The sequence below is a fragment of the Ornithodoros turicata genome, chromosome 2, assembly GCF_037126465.1.
Source record: "Ornithodoros turicata isolate Travis chromosome 2, ASM3712646v1, whole genome shotgun sequence".
Classification (NCBI taxonomy): domain Eukaryota; kingdom Metazoa; phylum Arthropoda; class Arachnida; order Ixodida; family Argasidae; genus Ornithodoros; species Ornithodoros turicata.
Window position 1 is genome coordinate 111,007,506 of NC_088202.1, and position 24,336 is coordinate 111,031,841.

A 24,336-nucleotide genomic window follows, 5' to 3' on the forward strand; every position below is an offset into this window, starting at 1 on the left:
AAATAGGGGGAACAACTTTCCTCCGCTCTTGTCTGAACATATGCACCATCACCAAAATAATATTGCGCGAGTCTGGTGCCTGCTAATATACGAGCTCGAGTCGCAAAAGCGTTATTAGGCAATTAAAAGGAAAGTATCCAAGTCTAATATACACGACGCGATGCACACGGCTGTTTGTGAACGGACTGGTTAGCGAAAGCGCCTTTATAATGCAAAGTGTAGCAACACGGGAAGCCATAATAATGTGGCGTAATTTATCGTGCACGTCCTTTTGTTTGTATTTATTTATTTATATTGTCGTATGCCGTATGCGTGCCGTATACCCCAATCTCACAGCATAGCAATTGAGCTCTCAAACAACAACCGTCAGTTGAACAATAAACGGAGTGAGATTAATATAAACTCGCTCAAAGACTCGTACACACACAACGCTGGACCCAAAACCCTTTTGCCGCCGACGCCGCGTATCGCGGTCACGAGACCATAAGAACACCGTGGAGAGCCGCCACCGAGAGCGTCTGTCCTGTCGCCCGCAGCGCCACCACAGCCTCGCACAAGGGGGCGCTCTATTTCGCATCGCCATCCAATACCTCCCGCTATCTCTCACCATGCTCCCCGAAGGAGCAATGACGTCTATCCGCGGAATGCGACAGCAGCGGCCCCTAGTGGTGAGGCGTCGCTCGTAGCGCCCTCTAGTGGTGTACCCTACACAATGGCTAATCCTTCTATTCATCGGAGATAATCCGTCTATTGGGGGCTGCATTGGAAACAACACCCCCATATGCGAGCGCCTTTTGGTTTTGTGCGCTAGTAAATACAAGGAAGTTTCACTGCCTAAGTTGCAATAATATAACACAGAGAAATGCGCACCTTGTATACCTTTTTACGGCTCCTTTAAGCTGAACACGACTATAGTCTTCGATATGATGAAAGGAGACGTACCATGATGCGCTTTCTCAGGTTGGCGTTTGATGATTTTGGCGTTCAACGGAGAAGAAAGCATTCGTAGAGCCGCGCCAAGTGTGACGTTTCAGCCACACAGTGCTCTTTGCAACGTGAGTGTCCGAATACGCGGCCGTAACTGAATTCGTAGTATTCACCTCTGCCCGCGCAATAAGGGAGTGTAGCGGTTCCAGCGCCATCGCTATTCTCTCGCGCCGAGCCGTTTCCGGCACGATCTCCTCTCGAATAAATCACTTTTCTTGAATATCACGCAACATGAAGGTTGTCCCGCCTGTTTCCTTCATTTGGTGACCCGGACGTGATATTCAATGGAATCTCAACCAGCACCTCCGAGCATCCCTCCCGGGCAGGACGTTCCACCACACGGTGATAGGGCTCATCAACCTGTACTGCACGCCCTCACCGTCAAGATTCCCCCGTTTTGGCCGGCTGACCCAGTCCTCTGGTTAGCCAACATTGAGGCACAATTCGCACTCCGCGGTATTACTGCCCAGTTGACGAAATTCTATCACGTCGTTGGAGCGCTCGGGCCAAACGAGGCTGCTGAGGTGCGGGACATCGTCACCGTCCCCCCCACGGAGCACCCATACGACGCCCTGAAAACAGCCTTGACCCATCGTACCACAGCTTCTGAACAAGAGCGCCTCCGCCAGCTGCTCACTGCTGAAGTCCTGGGCGACAGGAGACCCTCCCAACTCCTCCGTCGCATGCAGCAACTCTTGGGCGATCGTGCTTCAGCTGTGGACGAATCGATTTTGCGCGAGCTGTTCTTGCAGCGACTTCCGAACACCGTGCGCATGATCCTCACGACGCCCTCCACTGTGTCCCTGGAAGCCTTGGCAGAGATGGCGGATAAGATCATGGATATTGCTCGACCAGCCATTTCTGCGGTCTCTTCATCCTCCGCTCCTGTTACCCCCACCTTGGCTGACTTTCAAGCTCTCCGTGATGAGGTAGCGCGACTCACTACCATGATCTCCACCTCGCTTCACCTTAGCCATCGTCCCCGAAGTCCCAGGCCCCGCAGCCCTCGCCGCGCCGGTCGTCGCCGCAGCCCCTTGCGCCCACACTCTGCTGACTCTACAGAGGGTTGGTATCACCAAAACTTTGGCGACAACGCCCGCCACTGTCAGCCTCCTTGTCCCCGCTCGGGAAACGGGAGCGTCAGCAACTAACGGCGGCCAGTCTCGCTGACGCAGTTACCAGTCGTCCACGTCTTTTCTTCATCACCGACCGCTGCTCCGGCACGCGGTTTCTAGTGGACACTGGCGCTGAGGTGTGCGTCGTTCCAGCATCCGCTGACGACATTCGACGCCGCGCACCTAATAACACCCTGCAAGCCGTCAACGCAACACCTATCACCACGTTCGGCGAGAAACTCGTGACCCTGAATCTCGGGCTACCACGTGTTTTCCGCTGGGTCTTCATCCTCGCCAGGGTCCCCTACGCCATCCTGGGAGCTGACTTCTTGGCCCACTTCGGCCTACTTGTTGACGTGAGCCGCCGCCGTTTGATAGACACCACCACTAACTTGTCTGTTCAGGGCGCCGTTATTTCAACGCATACCATCGGACCAACCCTCCGGCGGCCGCCACCTCAAACCCCGTACGAGGCCGTTCTTCAAGACTTTCCGGCGCTTACTCAACCCCCTAACTGGAAGTTGCCGGTCCAGCACGACGTCGTGCATCACGTCGTGACCACCGGGCCGCCTGCGCATGTCCGCCCTCGCCGCTTGGCCCCGGAGAAGCTGAAAGTGGCCAGAGCAGAGTTCGAGCACATGCTCGAACCATCGGTTCGGCACATGTTCGGCATCGTCCAATCATCCTCCAGTAACTGGTCTTCAGCTCTCCACATGATCCCCAAGAAGACCGGGGATTGGCGGCCATGTGGAGACTACAGAGCCCTGAACCGTGTCACGGTGCCGGATCGGTACCCCATTCCTCATGTGCAAGATTTCACCGCTCATCTTCACGGCGCCAGACTTTTCTCGAAGGTCGACCTGGTACGTGCGTACCATCAGATACCGGTCGCGCCCGCGGATGTCGGCAAAACAGCAATCACCACGCCGTTCGGATTGTTTGAGTTTCTGCGGATGCCGTTTGGCCTGCGAAACGCGGCACAAACCTTCCAGCAGTTCATCGACTCAGTCATCAGAGGCCTCCCATTTGTGTTTGCATACATCGACGATCTACTCATCGCAAGTTCTACGCCGCAGAAGCATGTCGAACATCTCCGTGCCCTTTTCGCCCGGCTCAACGACTTTGGCATCGTAATCAACGCCGCTAAGTCCGAATTCGGCGTAGAGCGGCTCGAATTCCTTGGCCACCTTATCACGAGCGCCGGTATCACCCCACTACCCACCAAGGTTCAAGCCATCCGAGACTTTCCCCAACCGCCTTCGGCACGCAAGCTCCGGGAATTTCTCGGCCTTGTCAACTTTTATCGTCGGTTCATACCCGGCCGCGCATCAACTCTTCAGCCTTTAGAAGCATCACTCGCCTCAGCCAAAAGTCGCTCTGCCACCCTCGACTGGCCGCAGTCCGCCATCGACGCTTTTGACAAGGTTAAGCTCGCCTTGGCGAACGCCACTCTTCTGGCGCATCCGGTACCCGACGCGCCCACTGTCCTCATGGTAGATGCGTCCGCCTCAGCCGTCGGCGCTGTCCTGCAGCAGCAAGTTTCTAACCAATGGCAGCCTCTATCTTTCTTTTCGCGCAAGCTCAAGGACAGGGAGGTGCGCTATAGCACGTTTTCACGTGAACTCCTCGCAGTCTTCCTAGCCGTGAAACACTTTCGCCATTTTCTCGAGGGTAGGCCCTTCATCATCTACACCGATCACAAGCCGCTAACCTACGCCTTCGTGTCATCCGGCACCAACTACACCCCTCGAGAAATCCGCCAACTCTCATTCATTTCTGAATTCTCCACTGACATCCGATACATCAGCGGCACGGACAATACTGTAGCGGATACCCTCAGTCGTATCAACGCCTTGTCACGAGACCGGCGTCTTGTCCCCGACAACCGTTTCTCCCTCGAAGGGTTGGCCAATCACCAGGCTTTAGACGAAGAATTGGCCAAGCTCCGCGCGGATCCCACTTCGACGCTCCTTTTTGAGGACCTCCTGCTTCCAGGAGCCACATCGACTATCGCTTCTGACACCTCTCTTGGCAACCCTCGGCCTTTCGTACCGGTCGTTCTCCGCCGGCAAGTTTTCACCACCCTCCACGCGTTGTCTCATCCGGGCAACGCAGAAGTTGATCGCCTCGCGATACGTCTGGCCTCGCATGCACGCCCAGATCAAGCAGTGGACACGTTCCTGCTTGCACTGCCAACGGGCCAAAATACACCGCCATACTTCGGCACCTGTAGCAAGTTTCCTTCCGCCAGATCAGCGTTTTGACAAGGTACACGTCGACATCGTGGGCCCTTTACCGCCTTCGCAAGGGCACCGTTACCTGCTTACTGTCATTGACAGATTCACGAGATGGCCCGAGGCCGCACCTATTCCCGACATCACCTCCAGCACTGTCGCCGCTGCCTTCGTATCGACGTGGGTGTCCCGTTTCGGGGTCCCATCCACCATGACTACCGACCGGGGACGGCAATTTGAATCATCCATCTTTGCCGCCCTCACTGCGCTCCTTGGCACCCACCGCACTCGCACCACCGCCTACCACCCCGCGTCTAACGGCCTGGTGGAGCGGTTTCATCGTCGCCTTAAAGCCGCCTTGCGAGCCCACTCCAACTCTTCAGCCTGGACTGAAGCCTTACCAGTTATCCTTCTCGGCCTGCCGTCGGTTTTCAAGTCTGACTTGGGCTGCACTACCGCGCAGCTGGTGTACGGCACGACCCTTCGCCTTCCTGGCGAGTTCTTCGCGCCTGCGTCCGCCAGCACTGTTCCCGACCCCACAGGCTATGTTTCTCGGCTGCGAGCCGTTTTCGCCGACCTGCGTCCGACGCCCCCGCGTCGCACCTCTGGCACTAGGGTCTACGTTCATCGGGACCTGCTCACGTGCACGCACGTTTTTGTGCGTGTCGACGCCGTACGCAAGCCCCTTCAACCGCATTACAACGGACCCTACCCCGTCATCAGCCGTACACCGAAGCACTTCATGCTCCGCATCAACGGGAAGGACGACCAAGTTTCTATTGATCGGCTCAAGCCGGCTTACACGGAAGCCTTCTCGCAGCTAGGCTACACCATTCGTCAGCCCCAAGCGCCCGCAAGTCCCTGCCCTACAGCCTCCGTCTGCCAGCTTCCGCCGCGCCGCCAGGTGTCCTGGGCGCCAGTACTCTGCACGCACCATTCATGGACTTCGCCCATTCACTAGGAGGGGGGCAACTGTAGCGGTTCCAGCGCCATCGCCATACAGCGCCATCGCTATTCTCTCGCGCCGAGCCGTTTCCGGCACGATCTCTCCAATAAATCACTTTTCTTGAATATCACGCAACATGAAGGTTGTCCCGCCTGTTTCCTTCAGGAGCGTATAGTCAGACGAGGAAGCGCCGGGCACGTGCAGTGGGTGCGCACATGGTTGTAGTCTCATTGCAGAGAGAGGACGCAGCTCGCGTTATTTGGGCAACAGAGCTGAAGAAAAGCAACTCGGAAATTGCCCCAACTCACAAAGTTGCGTAGAAAAGAACCCGTCAGTTAAGTTCCTCCTCGGGGTGGGACTAGCGATGGTGAGATATTCGGCGGCCCAAATCCTGGATTGTACCGACACCTTGCTTGAAGAACGGACTCGCAGGCGAAGTCAACAGACAAACAACTATTTACATTTATTTACAACATATGATGGCACGTCGGCGAACGACAATCAACCCCAGTGGTCAAGAAGCGTCGCATTTTAACGGAAAGGCCACACCTCCTTCACCAATCAGATAATTAGAAACTGACGTCAAGGTTTACACGGGTGAACGTGAACTGATATGCAAAACTTTCACTTTCAAACATAGCTTTCTCCGAAGTGGTAACAAAGAATGGCAAAAGGGCAAGGGTGCAGGCCAGCTGGTACATGGTGAAAAATTGGAACCCGAGAAAGGGACAGAGGAGGGACGACACGACACGTTCTCGAACACAGCAAACCCTTTCATGACAGGCTTACTTGTCCAGCTGACACGCTTTCCACGACTCCGAGCCGGACGTTCCGAGGGTTTGAAGGGGACGCTGGCTCCGGACGACCTAGAAAGCCCCGTAATCCTGAGGGATCCAAATGCGAATGTCGTTCTTCAAAAGTGTCCTTGACGTGGGCAGCCAGGGTCCAGGAAGAAATGTCCCCGGAAGAAATACCCCCAGAAAAAAATGTTCCCGGAAAAGATGTCCCCTAGAAGAAATGTCCCCGGAAAAAATGTCCCCTGAGGAACATTCACTTTTGGTACGCGTGGACTGGTTGACTTGGGACGTTGACTTTTTACTAGGACGGTGTGAATATTTGGATTTTTGGAACACCGAAGCGAGTAATCGTATATCATACTCCACTTCCGAATTAAATATGGAATTCACTGTTCGAATTCCGGATCGAATTAATGTTTCGTCTAAACCGAATATATTTGAACAGTCTCGAAGCTGTACAAGTAAGGCCGGCACATGGAGGGCATAAAACAGGGTGAGCCCTATATCAGCTATATACTTACACATACATACCGTACATGTTTATATTCCAACATACATATGCTGTATATGTATCCGATGCGGTTATTCAACGAGTCGTTTAATTTATTCGTATTAAATTCCGTTTTAAAATCACTGTTCACACATAGCATTTCTTTGCCTATACGGGATGTCCCAGAAAACGTGTCATTGAATTATAATAAAAAAACTACACTACCTAGAGTCATGCGGTCAATGGTATTTATTCTTACTGGATTTTTCCCACCTCCTCATGTGAATGTCGTGTACCGTAAGTTTAATTATGTAAATTTTTGCGAGCTTAAGTCGGAAATTTGCCTAGTAAAGGTCACTTTTTAGCCTACCAATGTGAAGAGCCGTGTCTAATTTAGTCAAATTAATGATAATTGACAGGGATGTTCAGGAGCTGTCCCATCGGAAAAAATAGCCGAACATCATGCTCTACGGAGGTCGCACAGAATAGCGCACGATGAATTTTTCAGCGCAATCTTTGTCAGCACGACGAAAGGAGGTTGGAAACCCAGACCTCCCCGACATCGCAGAAAGAGATTCAACCAGCACGGCTTATCACGTCCGACTTTCGCTGGGATAATGCTCTCCCTCTCCCAATTTTAGGAACTGTTACTTTTTCTACTATCACTGTGTGCGCGCTCAAAAAGTCATCGCGCGCTATGGTCCGGTGCTCCGAAAAGCATGATATTCGGCTATTTTTCCCGATGGGATATCTCGTGGGTATCACTGTGAATTATCATGAATTTGAGTGAATTCGGCACGCTCTTCATATTGGTGGGGTAAAAAAGTGACCTTTACTTGGCAAATTTCCGAGTTCAGTTCGCAAATATTTACATAATTAAACTTGGAGTACATGACATTCACATTAGAAGGTGGCAAAAACCTAATAAGAACAAATGCTGTTGATCGCATGATTCTAGGTGGCGTAGATTTTTTATTATAATTCAATGACACGTTTTCTGGGACACCCTGTATAGGGCGTCGCTGTGTGGGTGACCAGGGTCAGGTTTGGTGCAATTATTTCGTTGGTTCTTGCACTAAAGCGGTCATTGCGGGAGTCATGGGGCTCCCGAGACGCAACGCGTGACGCCGCCAGACATATTGAAATATATTTTCGACTGTCAATTTTGTTGCTTTTCCCCCGGCATTTTATTTTCGTTTTTACACATCACTCTGCACGTCGATCCGCGCACTTAAAAAGAAAAAAAAAAACTTCACATGCTCCTAGTTATTCCGAACGACATCTTCTCTCCTGATTTGCTGAAACTGGGCGGCGTGCGCCTTTCTGTGGTACTTTACATTTGTGTTAATTAGGAGAGAAAATGTTTTTCCCTGTTAGCGCCGCGAAGCAACTGTTGCTGTACGCCGTGTACAGGCGTGGACAGAGAACAGCGGGAAGGAGGGTGACAGGGGGTTAGGATGCGTCCAGGGCCGACTTCAGGGCGAAGTGTACCGACATTCGTCTTGAAAGTCTGCGGGAAAACCCAGTGAAAACATCAGACAGCACGGCTGGTACGGGGATTCGAGCCCGCGCCACCTCCCAGCCTCGGCGTGAAAGGCGACCATCGTAACCGCTACTCCACGCGAGTAGGTACAGAAAAATGTACGTCCCGCTCTTAATTCCCTCAAACCTGAAAGGATAGCTGTGTCATCAGGCCTAAAATCTACAGTCGCAAACTCCCGGCGTTCTGATTGCACACCAGTCAGTGTGACGTCACGCAGGATATACTTCTTAGTATAAGAAGAAACAAACAAAATAAGAATACCCCAGCCAAGTGTGCACGCTGTATCAACAAGCGTGACAATGGATTGCAGTGTATTCTCTACGCAAAATCATAAGTGAAAGTTGCCCAAGCTTTCCAAGTAAAAACACTTAATAAGTGGTTAGGTATTTTAGTATTTATTTTGAGTCCGAGGACTTCAAGGCCGCCAATATCGCAACCGGGGATTTCGCAACAATTCCACGCGTACCAAATGTGGATGTTTCTCAGAGGACATATTTCTAGGGGACATTTCTTCCGGGGTCATTTTTCCAGGAACATTGTTTTCCGGTTCCCGGGCAGCCAACAGATACACATTGAAAGTTAATTAACAGCAGAATTATATGCTTGCTCGGCTACGTGCCTAACACAGTCCTTCAAGAGGTTACCGGAACTCAGTGGTAACGAGCGTATTTAAAAGTTAGCAAAAACAACAACAATAACAACAAAAAATAAATTAGTTACAGTGACGAGTATGGTTGCTATCATATGTGTTATGATTATGTTTATATTACATGAGTACATAGTAATATAGGTATTATTATGCAAACCTTGCCATTCCATGACCTAAAGCTCTGCAAGTATTCTACAACCTCTGGGGGCCCAAACCATATTTTGGCCATAGGTGCGTTACAATTTTTAGAGCTTACCCTCAAGGGGGTGTTTCTGGATGTGCGCAGACAATACAGCACTTTCTCGCAATGCGCATCAATCTGCGTGCAGCAGATAACGTTTAAAGGGGCGTTAAAGTGCAAAAATTTCGCGGAATGAAAGGTGTCGTTGCCCTGACACCAACACAAAGGGAATCAGATTCACCGTCGCGTCGTTCGTGCTTTATGATTGATAGAAAAAACGCAATTTACGCATTCCCTCTCTCCTTCACTTTCGCTCCTTCTCAAGAAGCGCGATAATGCGGAGAGACCTCTGACTGGTCTACGCAAACCATCTCTGGCGATTATTGGACAAATCGTTTGCGGTGACCAATGAGAGCGCGCTCCGCATTGGCGGGCTTCTCAGTTGAGAAGGAGGAAAAGGAAAGCGTAAATTGTCAGGTTCTTTCGCTCTTAAATCACAAAAGACGCGACGGATGACTCCCGTTCCTTTTGTGTTGGTATCAAGGTAACGAAATCTTTCATTCCGCGTGGAAGATAACTTTTTCACTTTAGTGCCCTTTTAATCCAAACGTGCCCTTCCCTCACTGTACCTCGCTTTCGTGGTACGACCGCTCGAGATGTAAAAAAGAAAAAAAGAAGAAAGAAAAATATCCGAGGGAAACATTGATTTAAGCGGCGCTTGATACAACTTTTGCAAAACATATACGCATTTACAATATATGTTATGTAATAGCACTTTTGAGGATTTTGTAGAACTACTATCGCCATACTTTTCTTTAAATGTAAGTTTACAGTGAAAATATGGCCTTAATTTGCGTTTATGTGCACAATAAATCTCATTTTAACGTAACCTGTGTGCTCTGATTTACCGAGCCGTTTGCCTGCCGTTTCGCCATCATGCTGCTCTGTAGGGGATCCTGCATCAAGGGCAACTTCAAACACACACAGGTGTCAAAATTTGAACACTTGCGATCGAATGATTAGTGCGTGTGGATCACAATTCGGGTACGTAACCGTAATGCTATCGAATGATCAGGGAATTTTAGTAGAGAGTTTTAAGAAGACGTACAAGTTTCACGATGACGTTTCGGAAAACACGGTAAGCCAATTGCCTGATTCCTTTGGAGTGGGTGGCAACACGCGGCTGATATCTGATTGACTGACAGCGATACGGAATCGGAGGGTGCTTACGATTTCCGAAAATTCCCTAGTAAATCGAGAACACGCAACGAAAACCGTACGTTAAAGAAAGCTGTCAAATTAGAGCTCAGTATTGGGATGGCAGCACCATAGCCTTATAGCACCATCGTCTTATAACGTTTTTGGACCCGTTATTATGAACGTTTTTCTATTTACTAAGACACGTTGCTACGAAGTTTGAGTAGATCCGAAGGTGTTCTGGATAATGTTGCCGTAAACACGGGCGCTGTCTCTTTAAAGCGGCTGACATCACTATCCTCAGCTTGGACTTGACGGCGTGTTTTATCGTACCCCGTTCGTGGAGTGCTTACGATCCACGAGAGCTCACGATTAGCATATGTAGCCGACTTTCGCTTCCGCCAAGTAAAAGGCGTTGATGGTTACCTAAGTCTTTCGCAAGATTTCAAAATAATGATGGCAATTACGTCGGTTTTGCGGACAGGTTTAAGATGGCTGACATTTGAAGTCGGCCAGTACTGATTTCTCATGGGCTTCGCGACTGAATAATCTGCCGAGGCCCAAAGAGACTCAGCTGTCGACGTCTTCTCCCTCTTTCTATTCCTATCTCACGGTTGAGGTTCTCGAGTAAATCCCTGAGGTCGTTTCGTGCAGTCCTGACGTGCTGTAAAACTGTCACAGGTCGGGGCGAATTAAAGTGAAGCGCTCACGGAGCGGTTAAATTTGCACAGCTCTTTGATGTAGTCTCTTGGAGTGCAGTTTGTGTACATGATATACCGCAGGGGAAGGCGGTGATGCGACGTAAAAGGAGGGCGGTTTGTCAGCACTATATTACTTTGGGAAAAGAGACGACAACGTGTGTGGTAGAAATTGGAAATTGTGTTGCGCAGGTGCTGTGTGCGGTTTCCTTTAATCTGTTTGCATATTTGCGCTGATTAGGTGCTCTCCGCAAACTTTCTATATTCGTATTACTTTTGTGGCAGCCTTTTCCTTTCTTCTTCTTCTGTTTCTTTTTTTTTTTTTAATCAAGGCATAAGAGTCTTGCTTTGAGAGCCGTGCGGTTATAAAGAAGAAAAAAAAAATGATGTTTTTATCTTGCTCCGCTTATTGTAGGTACTTCCGTGAGCTGAGAGCAGGACACAAAAAATTACGCTGAACACTGTATGGTAACGTATAGGAATGGTGCTTAAAAAGAGAGAAAGTGTTATTCCAAGAGCGATTTCCACCAAAGGGGAAGGAAAATCCTGTAGGCCCACTTTCGGTAGAATGGTTCTTATTCACCAAAGCGCTCGGTCTAGGTTCGCTAGTAGAAAGCACGTAAAACACAAATTTCAGGGCAAAGGGTTCAGAGTGTTATTGAATTTTAGTAGAGATTGGACGAATCCAGAATTTTCCGAATCCGAACCCCCAATCCAAGGAAGGTTCTGCGAATCCACGAATCTTTCGAATCGTTTCTGAAAAAGGAGTTTATAAAGCAAGAAAAGAAAAAAAAAAGAACACACACAGAAGAAAAGCACTTCTACTGAAAAGTGTTTTGAAGCAGAATTCGATATATTTGTTTAATGAAACAGAAATTAAATTATAGTTCACTTTCAGGAGAAAACATACCCATATACTTCTTCTTAATTGTAATTTATCGAACATATGTTGTTCATCGACTACAGGAAATACATCAACTCTCGAGTCTGAATTCTATGAAAATTAAGACAAATTCCATAAAAACTAAACTTATTCCATAAAACTCCATAAGAAACAATCAAAACCACAACCATGTTACTTTTAAACTTGTAATGTAAAAGATCCTGCCGGAACTCTTTCAGTCCAGAGCAATGCAAACAAACAAGCAAACAAACAAACAAACAAGAAAAAACAGCTGAAATTTTTAAATTAATGCAGATTTTTGTCCAAAAACTCTAGCATTCTCACTCGCTCAAGGTCTAGCCTACTGCGTTTTTTATCAGCTGTGACACGCAATGAGCTGATGACTGTTTCTGATATTACTGTTGATGGGGGCGTGATCAAGAATTTTTCTACAGTTTCCTCAAATCGGGATATTTTTGCTTATCCTTCCAGTACTTGAAGATGACCGCAGAGGTCAATCAGGCTTTCGGCGGATTACAGAGGCGCCAATTTTTAAAACAGAAACAATACAAACGTGGTTTGTGGATGATTCGAAGGATCTGATTCGCTGTTTTGGAAACTGGGATTCGGATTCCACGAATCGCGAATCCCTGCCTAGATTCGAGTATTCGGTTGGCCCATCTCTAAATTGTAGCACCAGCCGTGCGAGATTGTTTATTGTTATTGTTTCAAACATGACAGTCGTCGAATTGCTATATTTCAATCTTTCATGTGGTTAGGCACCTCGAGGTTTGCGTTGCGTTCGTCTCTTTCTGTGTTCCAGCCTCAGAACAGTTAGTCTCCATCACGTTCTTGTGTCTGCAATTATCGCGTATCGCTCGCGGTTTTACGCGCGGATAATGACTACCCTTCAGTTGAGCATCATTCGTCAGCGTCTAGCATTTTTCATGACTACTGTGTTTCCATTACGTACTTTGGATTTAAGTTTTCTTGTAATGCGCACGGAGCTTGTTTTTCCTCATAATTTAACGATAACAGGATACCCCCGGCAGGTAACTATGGTATTCATTCGCTCCCCGCTTCCCGGAACCGTGCGCGAGGTGTAGCAGAAAAGTAGAGCTCGAGGAACTGTTTTCAAAGTATTAAATTTCGAGATTTTCAGCGAAACACCGACAGAAAAGACGTGAATGAGTCGCGGGGTTAATAGGTTTTCCGCTGCGGTAATGGGGCCATTCATACGCGCGCTTCAGCTTATGGAACTGTAGTTATGTTTTCTGCGACGCAAGGAGCGGGCCAGTGAACAGTTAATTTGTAGCTAATGCATGGCTACCATCTCTCGATTAGAGTTCATAGAGCTAATTAATGTACGCACAAGCGGAGTCCCACAATCCGTGAACAAATTCAACGCGAGATATACGTTTACGTGTCTGTAAAGCGTACTTTACCGCGCCAGCGAGTAGCTTGCGGGGTGAGCTTGCTTCAAGAGACATGTCCTTGTGTTATACCGTGCTAGGCGTCTTCCTTCTCTTTCGGTATGCGCTGTTCAAGCGTATGTCTGCCTGTTGGTTGCCCGCTGCTTGCGGTGGCGAATGGGCGGAGCATCGTGTGTCCTGTACCAACTTCATATTTCACTGACAGAATGGCGTAAATGCAGGCTAGCTGGTGGATATTTCACTGTATGCACATTTGTTTGGACGTCGCATAATGAGATAGTGTTTATACGGAGTGTTTCTTTTTATCCTTTACAGAATTTTTATAAACAAGCTATAAGGCAGGGCGGACATCCTCGCGACGGGACTATGTAACTACAAGGTGACTATTTATCTAAAACTCATTAATTAGCTTTCAATTAGGGAATCTCAGACAAAACCGACATAGCAGAATGGAGACAGTCCCCGTTGAGAGCAATTAAAGCCTTTCAAAAACCTGACACGAGCGCATGCTGATTCTTCGCTGAATTGCAAATGAACCGAAACCAAAACAGCGGGCCACAGGAGCGCATCACCTTTGCCGACGGAGGCTTATCTTGGCCCGAAACCGATTGATCTTGCCAGCAGATCAGCACCCGCTCTAGTCATCTCCGCCGTTCTAAAGCACGTGACCCTCTCACGTGGAATGAACGCGCTCCCTGCGCTCCCGGTCGCAGCGCTTTCGTTTTTGGCTCATTTGCATATCAAAATTCGGCGACGGATATTTCAACGCACGTGCGCGTGTCAGGATTTTTAAAATACAGAATGGCCTTCAACGAGGATTGTCTCCCATTCTGCTATCTCGCTTTTGCCCTAAATCCCCTAATTGAGAAGTTAATTAATGAGTTTTAAGTACAGTCGACCCGCGTTTATCCGGACTTCATTTATCCGGATCCTGCGCTATCCGGACAAAAAAGCATGGGGACGGATTTCTCCCCATGTATTTCGCCCTCGTTTATCCGGACTTCAGCTTCCGGACTCGGACGAGAATTCCAGGGAACAGAAGGGAGTAATACCCAACAATCGGCTTCAGTTATCCGGTCATTGTCCAGGAATGACACTTGGCCCACACCTACTCAAGCGAGGTCGAGAACCCTGATCGTGGCCTTCTTTTTACTGACACAAAAAAGGTGTTGCTCGGAAGAATTTCCTCTTTTTCCGACTTAGCACGTTACACAAAAGTAATCCACTGAGCAGTCTGGTCATTTCAGACTGAGAAGGTCCGCAACGAGAACCCCTGCGCTGCAATCATAGATGACGACATCGTCAGTGTCGTCGCTTCCGATAGTGTTCAAGTAGAATCTGATGATGGAAGCGTGGATGCACCAGCTGTGACGGCAGAAAATGCACGGGCGGCACTGAGAACAGCGCTATTATTTTTCAAGCAAGAGAACAATATTTCGCAAGTCAATGCAATTCACAAAGGTTTGCAAGAACTGGATGCGTATATTAGAATGGAACAGATGATAATGGATAGTTTTCTGTGTAATGGTCAATAAAGATGTCCTTTTAGGATCACTCTGGATTTTCGTGTTTCACTTATCCGGTTCCCCCGCTATCCGGACATTTTCACAGGAAACGAAGCCGTCCGGATAAACGCGGGTCGACTGTAATTATTCGTCTTGTAGATACGTACTTTCTTCGAGAGGATATCCGCTTTGAAGTGTAACCCGACAGCAAAGACGACATCTATGTTGACCATATCTTTTTTATAAAAAATCTGTAAAGGGTAAAAGAAAGAAGACGCCCTCTATAGTATTAATTGGGAGTAGATTTACACGTAAGTTGATCAGCCAATTTGTGGTGACACATGCTGCACGTGTCGCAGAGTAGGATTGCGGATAATGTGGACCACCTGGGGTTGTTTTGTTCTATTGTGGCGCATGTCAGTTAGGCAATGTGACACAATTATATAAGCACGAGGACGTTAAACCAACCGCGAAGCACACGTCGGTACCACTTGCTAATACTACACGCAGTATACTAGAGCATATACTATTCGAGCACGTTATGCCGTTTTTTGAAAGCGATCGAGCCTACCGTGTCTTTACGACAACACGGTTGTCGTATCTACTGCTGCTCAACTTATGGAGCTAATATTTTTTCCCCTTTGAGCAGCACCTTTCAACTTTTAACAAACATAATCATCACAAGCCAGTCACGAATTACAGTGTAGATATGAGTATAGGTGGGCGGTCACGTGAGTGCTACATGTACATGTTATGTAATGCTTCAGTGCATGAAATGCTATGATGGATCATATACAAGTGTACATAGCACCATGCCTTGCGTATGGCCACGGTGCTCACACAATACATACTACTGAAAAACTACATCTAGTAAGATACATACTACAAGTACAACATAGTACGTACTCCTGCTGACTATCACTGGCGCACATCTTGCAGTGTACTGAGCTGAGCTGACTATGGAACACAGACTAAATGCGTTCAGTAATCAGTCGGGCGGGTAACCACAAGCTCGAGGGCATGGTACCAGCCAGGAGGAGTCTGTGGCACAGTCTGTCACAAGTGCCTGTTGTCTGGGACAGACAGGAGATATTTACAGAAGAAATTCATGTATCTCCCGAAGAAATAACGTGATCCGATATAAGGGTCGTTACGGTGAGGAGCTTTCGTGATCCAACCCTGGCGAAAACGTTCTCAATTTATACTGGAGGCGGTAAAAGAGAGTGAACGGATCATGAACTGTAGCCGACGTTATTTTGAACAGAGACTGTTCTTCCTCTGAGCCAGAAGAAGATTAGACCACGATGAGTAGCTCATGTTTTAAAAATGTGTAGATGCAATGCACAAACAAAGGCCTGTCTCATCTCAAAGAAAAGGCAGCCGAGATGTAATGGAACAAGATGATCTCACTGTGTTTTTTGTACTGCGAGTTCTAGCTGTAGGTGGCAGAGACTGTATGCCTCTTCTAGCCGACATCCTATACCACAGGGCGGCACTTCAAGGAAGTGCACTACACAAGACACCAGCCTCACGTGTCAGATAAAAGCCGATTGAAAAGTTAGCAGCTCAACTTTGCCCTGCGGTCTTTACGGCACCTGTATATGGTTCATGGAAAAGCAATGGCCAGCCCTACAGCGTCGTCTACAGAATGCCCCAGACTGTGTTGGTACCTTTCAACTCCAGAGAGACGTTGCTGTGTCATTAAGAAAAAGAATATAACTATGATGCCGCCTTTCTCGTACCATCAATTCCTAGGGGTTACCGTCGACTCGACCGGAGTCTGTCGTGAGCTGCGGAGGTATAGTCTCCTCAGGCAAGGGCGGAGCCTCGACTCAGCGTGTTGCGGTATACATTGTGACACCCCGTGGGGGAGCCCTCCGATAACTGTGCAGGGGATCCACCTCTCCCTCATAAGCCACCCACCTGCTAGCCTATCACATACCGGTACTTCGCACCCTCCCTATCACATCAGAGAAAGCCCTAGAGACCATACCACCGAAGAGCGTTAAACAGCGCCTTCGCGTTCTACGTGCTAGTTATGGAAGAGGCGAGAGAACCACTTCCTCCCTGTTCGAAGTATCCAGGAGTCGCTTCGCGACTATGCGCGATTGGCACTGCGTATCGTTCACCACCCTATGCTTCGAGACGTGTTCGGACGCACCAGCTCTGCCTTCACTCTTGCGATCCTGACATGTCGCTGTCCTATCCCTAAACATAAGCAACCAGCGTGCCCAGCTGTCTCTGGGCCCTGTAGGCTTCCGAAGTAAGGGTCGGCATCCCGGGCCTTACAGAGAGGGAAGAAGCATCAACACATGCCGACAGCTCAGCCTGGATCTATTAGATAGTACCGTGGGAAGAATAAATCTCTTCACTGATGCATCGACTACAACACAAGACACGCTAGACACAAGACAACGAGAGGCACGCTAGCGTACTAGCGTACTTTTGCACTAGCGTAGCGTGTCTCTCGTGTTGTCCTCGTTCGTATGTTCGCTGCATCGAAGGGTTATGTACCAACCTGCCCATCTACTAACGAACAAACTTATTTATTTCTGCCACGTTGCCGTCATTGACCAGATCAGCATGAATGTCATATAGGATGCCCCACGCAAAGATATTTTTCAGACCTCGTACTCTCATTGAGGCATGACACTATTTTCACGTGACAGGACAGCTGTCTTCTACGTCGGCGCCAATTTTCGTCTAGACGACAGTCTACAGCTGATGTCATTCTGCTAACCGTAAAGGTCTGCCTTGGGTACCTTACTATATTCAGACAATATGCAAATAATGTATGTAAACATGTAAAGTATGTAACCACAGACCGCCTGGAGAGGTGTTTGTTGGCTACACAGTTATCAGGAAATCACGTGAACGCTTGAAGTAAACAATTCGTTCGCATATTTGTTTGTGAAATATGGACATCTGATCCTGAAATACTGTAAACGTATTTTTATTCGCCGTGTATTAATGTTCGTGAATCGCGCGTCCAGTCATTTGGGAAATTATTCGCGAGTATTTAATTGCGCGATTCCAGGGCTGTTTCCTTTAGCGGGATAAACATCAAAGTGTGTTCGCGAGTACAATTTTTCGCGATTTTTAGCGATCGCGAAATTAGCGAAAATTAATAGATCTCGAATAAAAATGCGTTTACATATCCTATGCAAATTTGCATTGACAAAAACCGAACTATGCATAAAGCAGAACAGACTGATATCGTCTGAAACGAGCTTCGAAATGTGCGACTGAGTAACCTTGTAAGTAATAGTTTCGGTTCTCTTCCTCATTATCCGTAAATGCGATGCGTAACAGGGAGGCTTGGTTTCGGTAGTCCGGCTGCACAATAACTATAGGCCGCTCCTGTTTTTTATCTATATTTTAATTCAATCACGGTATTAGGGTATTTTATGGTAATTACCGTCGTTTCTTTTCTGTTTGGCCCTGCATGATGTGTTTAAAATCAAAGCTCCCCGTGACTCGATTTGTGGTTGAGGTCCTGCCTTACAGCATCGAATCAGATCCTGCTATAGAAATTCCTCCTATGAACTCTTCAAAGTTATTCCTCTTAACTCACAATGTTATTCCTCATCCTTTTTTCCCTGCAGCTGCACTACTCACCTATCTTTCTGCTACAGCTGCGCGACCAGCATACTTCTCTCTGTGTCCTTCTCCCCTCCACTCCTCCTTTCCATGCCTTTGTGAACACGTGATACACGTGTTGTTGCACTTCGTGATGCTCACATTGTGCAGGGCAGGGGAGCTATTCTCGTCAAAATAATCGATCTCGATTTCTTTGTGTGTCGCCTGTCATTGGTCGTTACGCGAAGAAGGCGTAAAGAACAGAGGTGAATGCCACGCGTCCTCAACCAACAGTCGAGCCCCTGATCCTGCAATATTCGCGCTTTATCTAACTTTATCGGGGTGCCCATATCACAGCGAGGCCGCCCTTCCGCGTGTTCTCGCCGGAAGCGGAAGGTTGTAGGTTGTATAGTGAAAGAGAAATTTGTGCCGACTTGCCGTATGTGCGCGTAGAGTGCAGAGTGGCGCCACTTGACTCCCAACGTGGCGAAATGCGCAATGTTTCGCAATCTATGCACATGAAGGTTATTCAACAGTGAACGGAATATCACCACATCACGTTAATTGTAATACACGTTTACAGCTATGCGCCACGCTTTTCCCTCCTTTCCCCCCTGTCGTTTATTTCAGTATAGCACATAGCGCCCCCATGTCGTAGGAAAGCGCGACCTCTCTACTGTTCATGCGCTAGCAACACCGGTAGACGATGGCTAGGGATACATAAGGGCGGAGTCTATGGGCGGAGCCTGTTCTGGTAGATCTGCCCAACAGTTCGTGACGTAACGTAATCGAGCTCGATTACTTTTGACGAGAATAGCTCCCTAGGTGGTAACAGCGGCACTACGACGCTTGGTCCGCGGTACACGTTTTCTTCTTGTTCTTCTTCTTTTCTTAAAAAAAAAAAGTGAATTAGCGTAGCGTGTTTGCGATGCACGGTTGCGGCTAGCACACCTCCTGTACGCCTAGCTGCTGATCGACGATGTGGCTGGAAACTTCGGAAATATCATACACGCGGGAGCGCATTTGATATTAACAAATAAACAACACAGATAAGAGATAATCGACCGTTCGACGCCTGTGCAAATGCCTCGTTGGCTATCAGTTCAGCACCAAGCGTGCGAGCGCTCTCTAGTAAGATTTCCTGTGGGCAATAATCTTTTGAGCATTTTTTATACATTGTAAGTCCCTTTTTGGAGGAAGAATACCGGAATAGCGTGCCCTTATCCATCAGAAGTTACATATCCGTTTTATTCCTTTCATATTCACTATGTTGTATTCAAGAGTCACAACGGAATGCGAAAGACGTATGTTAGCGAGGAATGTTCCTGGTACCCTAAATAATGACCTCCTTAATAGTTCAGCACTATCCACGATGTTGAAGTAAGCGCTGAAAAAATAGTTTGTTGTAATGTCAAATTAGGTATCGTCTTCGAGTATGTCGCTGTAATTGAGTTTGCAGTTGCTTTTGATTCGCAATTTCTTATGCTTGCAATTAATCGCTTATGATGTTTGCAATTGATTTGTTCAATTAGGTAATAAATTCACTTTGTTGTTGCTACCCTAGTACGAGGGGGCGCGTGTATATCAAGCTACTCTATTTTACTTTGTGTACCTTCATTTTCCTCGGAAATAAGGAAAACAAAAAGACAGGGGCCAATGTATTTGCCTGCTCCGCGTCTGTATTAGTCGCCGTAGTCAGTCCTGTACTAACCCGTTCATTTTGTATTTGTATTTTGTATTTGCGTGTGTCGCTTGCACAAGCGAAGCGAATTTTCGCGCGAGAGCCGTCTCGATAAAGAACCTTTCTCCCAACAACTCATTTTACACGAAAACTACACTCTTATTCCTACAGGAGCTCCAGAAGATCCCTTCCTCACTGTTGGTGGAGAACGCTTGCAAGGAGGATCGCGAATCACCGTCCAGGAGCGGGAAGAAGTGGAAATCGGCTGCGTTGCACGGCGCGCGGTGCCTGCCGTCCGACATATCCACTGGCTGTTGGGCGAGGCAAACATGACAGCAGCGAGCCACCTCTTCGTGGAGTTTTCCCCGCAGGAGGATTCCTACACCACCAAAAGCGTCCTTACGCTCAACGCTTCCCGAGACCTGCACGGCGTGGAGCTTGCGTGCCACGTTTATCACGTCTCCTGGCCCTCGTCCGTGGTTGTCAGCGCCTCCCTAGACGTCCTCTGTGAGTAATGACGCCTTTTCTGTGTGGAACAATGTACGTGTTCGATATTTTTGTCCAATACGACTGCGACAAACGTTCTCCTAGTTCTCCTTATTTACTTGGCTGGTCGTGCTGGCTATTCGATGTACAATAAAGACCTATTCAGAATAGCATGCATTGCTTTTAATGCCGAAAGGGAAGAATTTGGTATCGCGTGTAATACAACAACAACAGCCTTATTTATTTCAATGATAATGATTTGGGGGTTTATTGCCAGGAGCGTGTCATATTTGCTGTGAACGTTCTAAAAGCCAATGATGAATCAGTCGACAAAAATGGATTGGTCGGCGAAAGAAACACACACATGCACGACACCACAAAGAAAGAAGAAAGAAGAAAGAAAAAAACCAACAAACCCATGTACAAATCATATTTTTCCTATTCGACACGCGAATAAACGGGCATGTTTAAGCCTTTCACTACATTTACTCCATATTACAGTACTGTTTCTTAGTCATTTCCAATTGAGGTGCAACATACGAGGGTCGTTCAAGCTATGTTGACCGAGAGTTTTCTTTTTACATAGAATGAAAAATTCAGCAAGCACCAACCTAACTATGTCAGTTCTTTCATTTTTTAGCGTGCACCCTGCGCATCTAGACACGGCTGCCACCGCTGTGGCAACCCTTTCATGCCTTTCGCGTAGAAAGAAGTGGGCTGGTGTCGTAGCCACTGCAGGACATCTTTTTGGAGGTCTTCATGTGTGTGGAAAGTCGTTCCTCCAATGTCCTCTTTAAGAAGCCCAAAAAAATGATAATCGCTTGGGGGCTAAATACGAGCTGTAAGGTGCATGGGGCAACCCCCCTCCCTTCCCCCAGCGCATTTCGGCAAGCGTTGCTACCGTCAAATTCAACGTGTGAGGCCCGGCATTGTCATGAAGAAAAATGACCATTCCGTTGAACATCCCAAGTCTTTTCTTGCGCACGGTACTCTTTATCAACGTGGAGTAGTATACTGGGCATTAGTGGTGACCAATTGCTCCAGGCAGTCCACATAGATGGTACCCCATGCGCCAGAAGACAGTTTCAATGGACTTTCCAGCAGACGGCTCCATCTTGCTTTTCTTTGGCAGCGGGGAAGTCTGATGTCGCCATTCCATGCTGCTTCTTTTTGTCTCTGGGATGAAATGATCCATCCAAGTTTCATCACATGTGATGATTGATTGCGAGAACTCGTCCCCCTCGGACTGCATTCCACGCCTAGATTAGGAGGTGACCACGGTTCGAATACGGGCGCCGGTGGTGCTGTCTGGTTTTTCTCTCTGGGTTTTCGTCGGACGCTTTAAGACAAATGTCGACACAGTTCGCTGTGAAGTCGGCCTAGGACGCACGATTCCCACGAGCAACATGCCGCCACGCTGGCTGGCAGATCACTCGGAAACAGAACGCCACCACTATGGCCACCCTCGGATTGAAACCGGTTCATCAGCTGCTCAGAGCCAGCTGCGTGTTCCCTGCGTGTTCCCTTCTGATCACAAGTTAGGTGTCGGGGAACCCATCTTGCACAGATTTTCCAGAATAGTAAGTGCTCATGAATGATTGTTCCCATGCTTCCGACACGAATATTACGCTGGGCTGGAATGTCCCGAACTGTTACTCGCCTGTTCTCCAGGATGGCTTGCTCAACGCCTACGACGTTCACTGGCGTGACTGCAGTCAGACGAACGTGTCCAACATGGTTCATTCGTCACCATATGCTGTCCTTCGCCAAACTGTCCGCACCATTCATACGAGGGATGTTTAAGTCAAACCGGGACTTTCTGTCTCCTGAGTGTACAATTGGATCGCGCTACTTCTTTTTCGTCATTTTCACACGCGACAGGCCTCCGCGTTCACCACGTGGTGGTCCGAAGTTTGTGCAAAACAGAAGACACGTGCTGGACAAGATGGCCAACAACGAGGTGAGTGCGCACATCGAACAGCGAATTGTCATGAAGTTTCTCGTGAGTGAAGGCGTAAAGTCATCTGAAATTTACAGAAGACTTCAGGCTCAGTATGGCCACGGTACACTTAGTCGCAGCAAAGCGTTTGAGTGGTGCAAACGGTTCCGAGACGGCCGTACATCAGTGCAGGACGATCCCAGCCGGTGCGGCTCAGAGCCCAGTGTCACAGTTCCTGAGAACATCCAACTTGTGGAGCGCCTGATCCTCAGGGACCGACGGATAACATGTCTCGAGCTGGCTCGAAAGACGGACCTTCCTGTGGGAACGTTGAACACTATCATTCATGAATACCTCCAGTTTCGGAAAGTTAGTGCCCGTAGGGTCCCGAGGCAGCTCTCCGTGTTTGACCGGCAGAGCAGACTGGAAATCTCCCAAGAGCTAAGGTACCGTTTCGACACTGAAGGACAGCCTTTCCTTGATCGGATCATCACGTGTGATGAAACGTGGGTGCACCATTTCACTCCTGAGTCTAAACGCGCGCGTATCAAAACAGTGGAAGCATCCGGACTCGCCAGGTCCCAAGAAGTCAGGAAGCACCCCGTCTGCGGGTAACGTCATGGCCACGGTTTTCCGGGACAAGGCTGGTGTTCGTTGATTTTCTGCCCAGTGGTACCACCATCAATAGTGCATATTACTGCCAGGTTCTCAGGAATGTGCATAAGGCGCTGACGCAAAAGCGGCCGGGCCTCATCACCAAAGGAGTCCTCCTCCTACAGGACAATGCACGCCCGCATACCGCGTATCTCACGACACGCGCCTTACAGGAACTTGGCTGGGAGTTGCTGCCACATCCCCCTTACAGTCCAGACCTCGCTCCCAGCGATTTCTATCTCTTCGGGCCACTGCAGGCGTTCCTTGGGGGCCGCCACTTCAGCTGCGACGACGAGGTCAAGAATGCGGTCCTATCATGGCTGCTACGCGCCGGTAAGAATTCCTACGCGGCTGGCATCCAAGCCCTCGTGAAACGCTGGGAGAAGTGCATTAGTGCAGCTGTAGATTACGTTGACAAATAAAACTAATCTCTCGCCTGTAAGTTCACTTTACTTTTGCGAAAAATGAAAAGTCCCGGTTTGACTTGAACATCCCTCGTACTATCGTCCCCTTGACATCGTTTGTTCCCCATACTGCCGCTGACTCGAGAACGACTGCATTCCGTCATCCGAAGGTTTTATTCAGTCACATTTACTTACTGATTTCTGTCGAGCAAAAGTCTCGCTCAACTTTGAACGACCCATGCACATACCGAGTCTCTAGTTACAGTGCAGTGTAAGCTATTAGTACCTCAAATTAAACGCCGGTAGTGTTCTTGTTGTGTGCGAGTGGAGTTGATGACAAAGCTGCGAATAGGTAAGTTCGCTGAGATATTGTTGTTGAGCAGAGCGGCCTTAACCAGAAAGTCAGAAACGATAGTGGGGGGTGGGGTGGGGGATATGTAGATGTGAAAGACACGCTGTATGACAGAGAAGACGTTTAGACGACCGCTTCTGTAATGTCTCTCTCGTTCCCACCACAGATTGCTAACTTGCCGAAACTACTTTTCAGCACCAGAGACGACAGAACGGAGCTCGAAACATAGCAAGTGCGAAGGACGAATGTGCACTTAAATGTTTTTATTGCTTATTGTTTATTATTAATTTGGTCAAACGACACATAACACACATACAAACACACGCTGGAAGGAGGGAACATGTGGAAGCACCTTCTCACTAAAAGAGTTGAACGTTTGCTCGGGATGCTCTTCAGACCCAACCGCATGACCTGTTTTCTCAGCGCTGTGCCGTCGCGAATGTGGTGCGCCAAGCCGCAGCGACGGCGAGCAATAGAGACGCATCGTCGTCTTTGAAGTCTGAGAGGAGGAGAACTCAACGGCAAGCGACGGAAGCGGTGTGCGCGAGTGGCCAATCGGAGATTAGCCTCAGCTTAGGTCCAT

General features: G+C 48.3%; 1 protein-coding gene across 2 annotated transcripts in view; it reads left to right on the top strand.

The window, feature by feature from the left end:
• The window catches only part of LOC135385959 (kin of IRRE-like protein 1), a 234,995-nt gene that overhangs the window by 159,985 nt on the left and 50,674 nt on the right, over positions 1 to 24,336 (top strand). For both annotated transcript variants that reach the window (XM_064615613.1, XM_064615614.1), the window contains exon 4: positions 20,090 to 20,425. In XM_064615613.1, the coding sequence (XP_064471683.1) occupies positions 20,090 to 20,425 (336 nt within the window). The remainder of the gene's footprint in view (positions 1 to 20,089; positions 20,426 to 24,336) is intronic.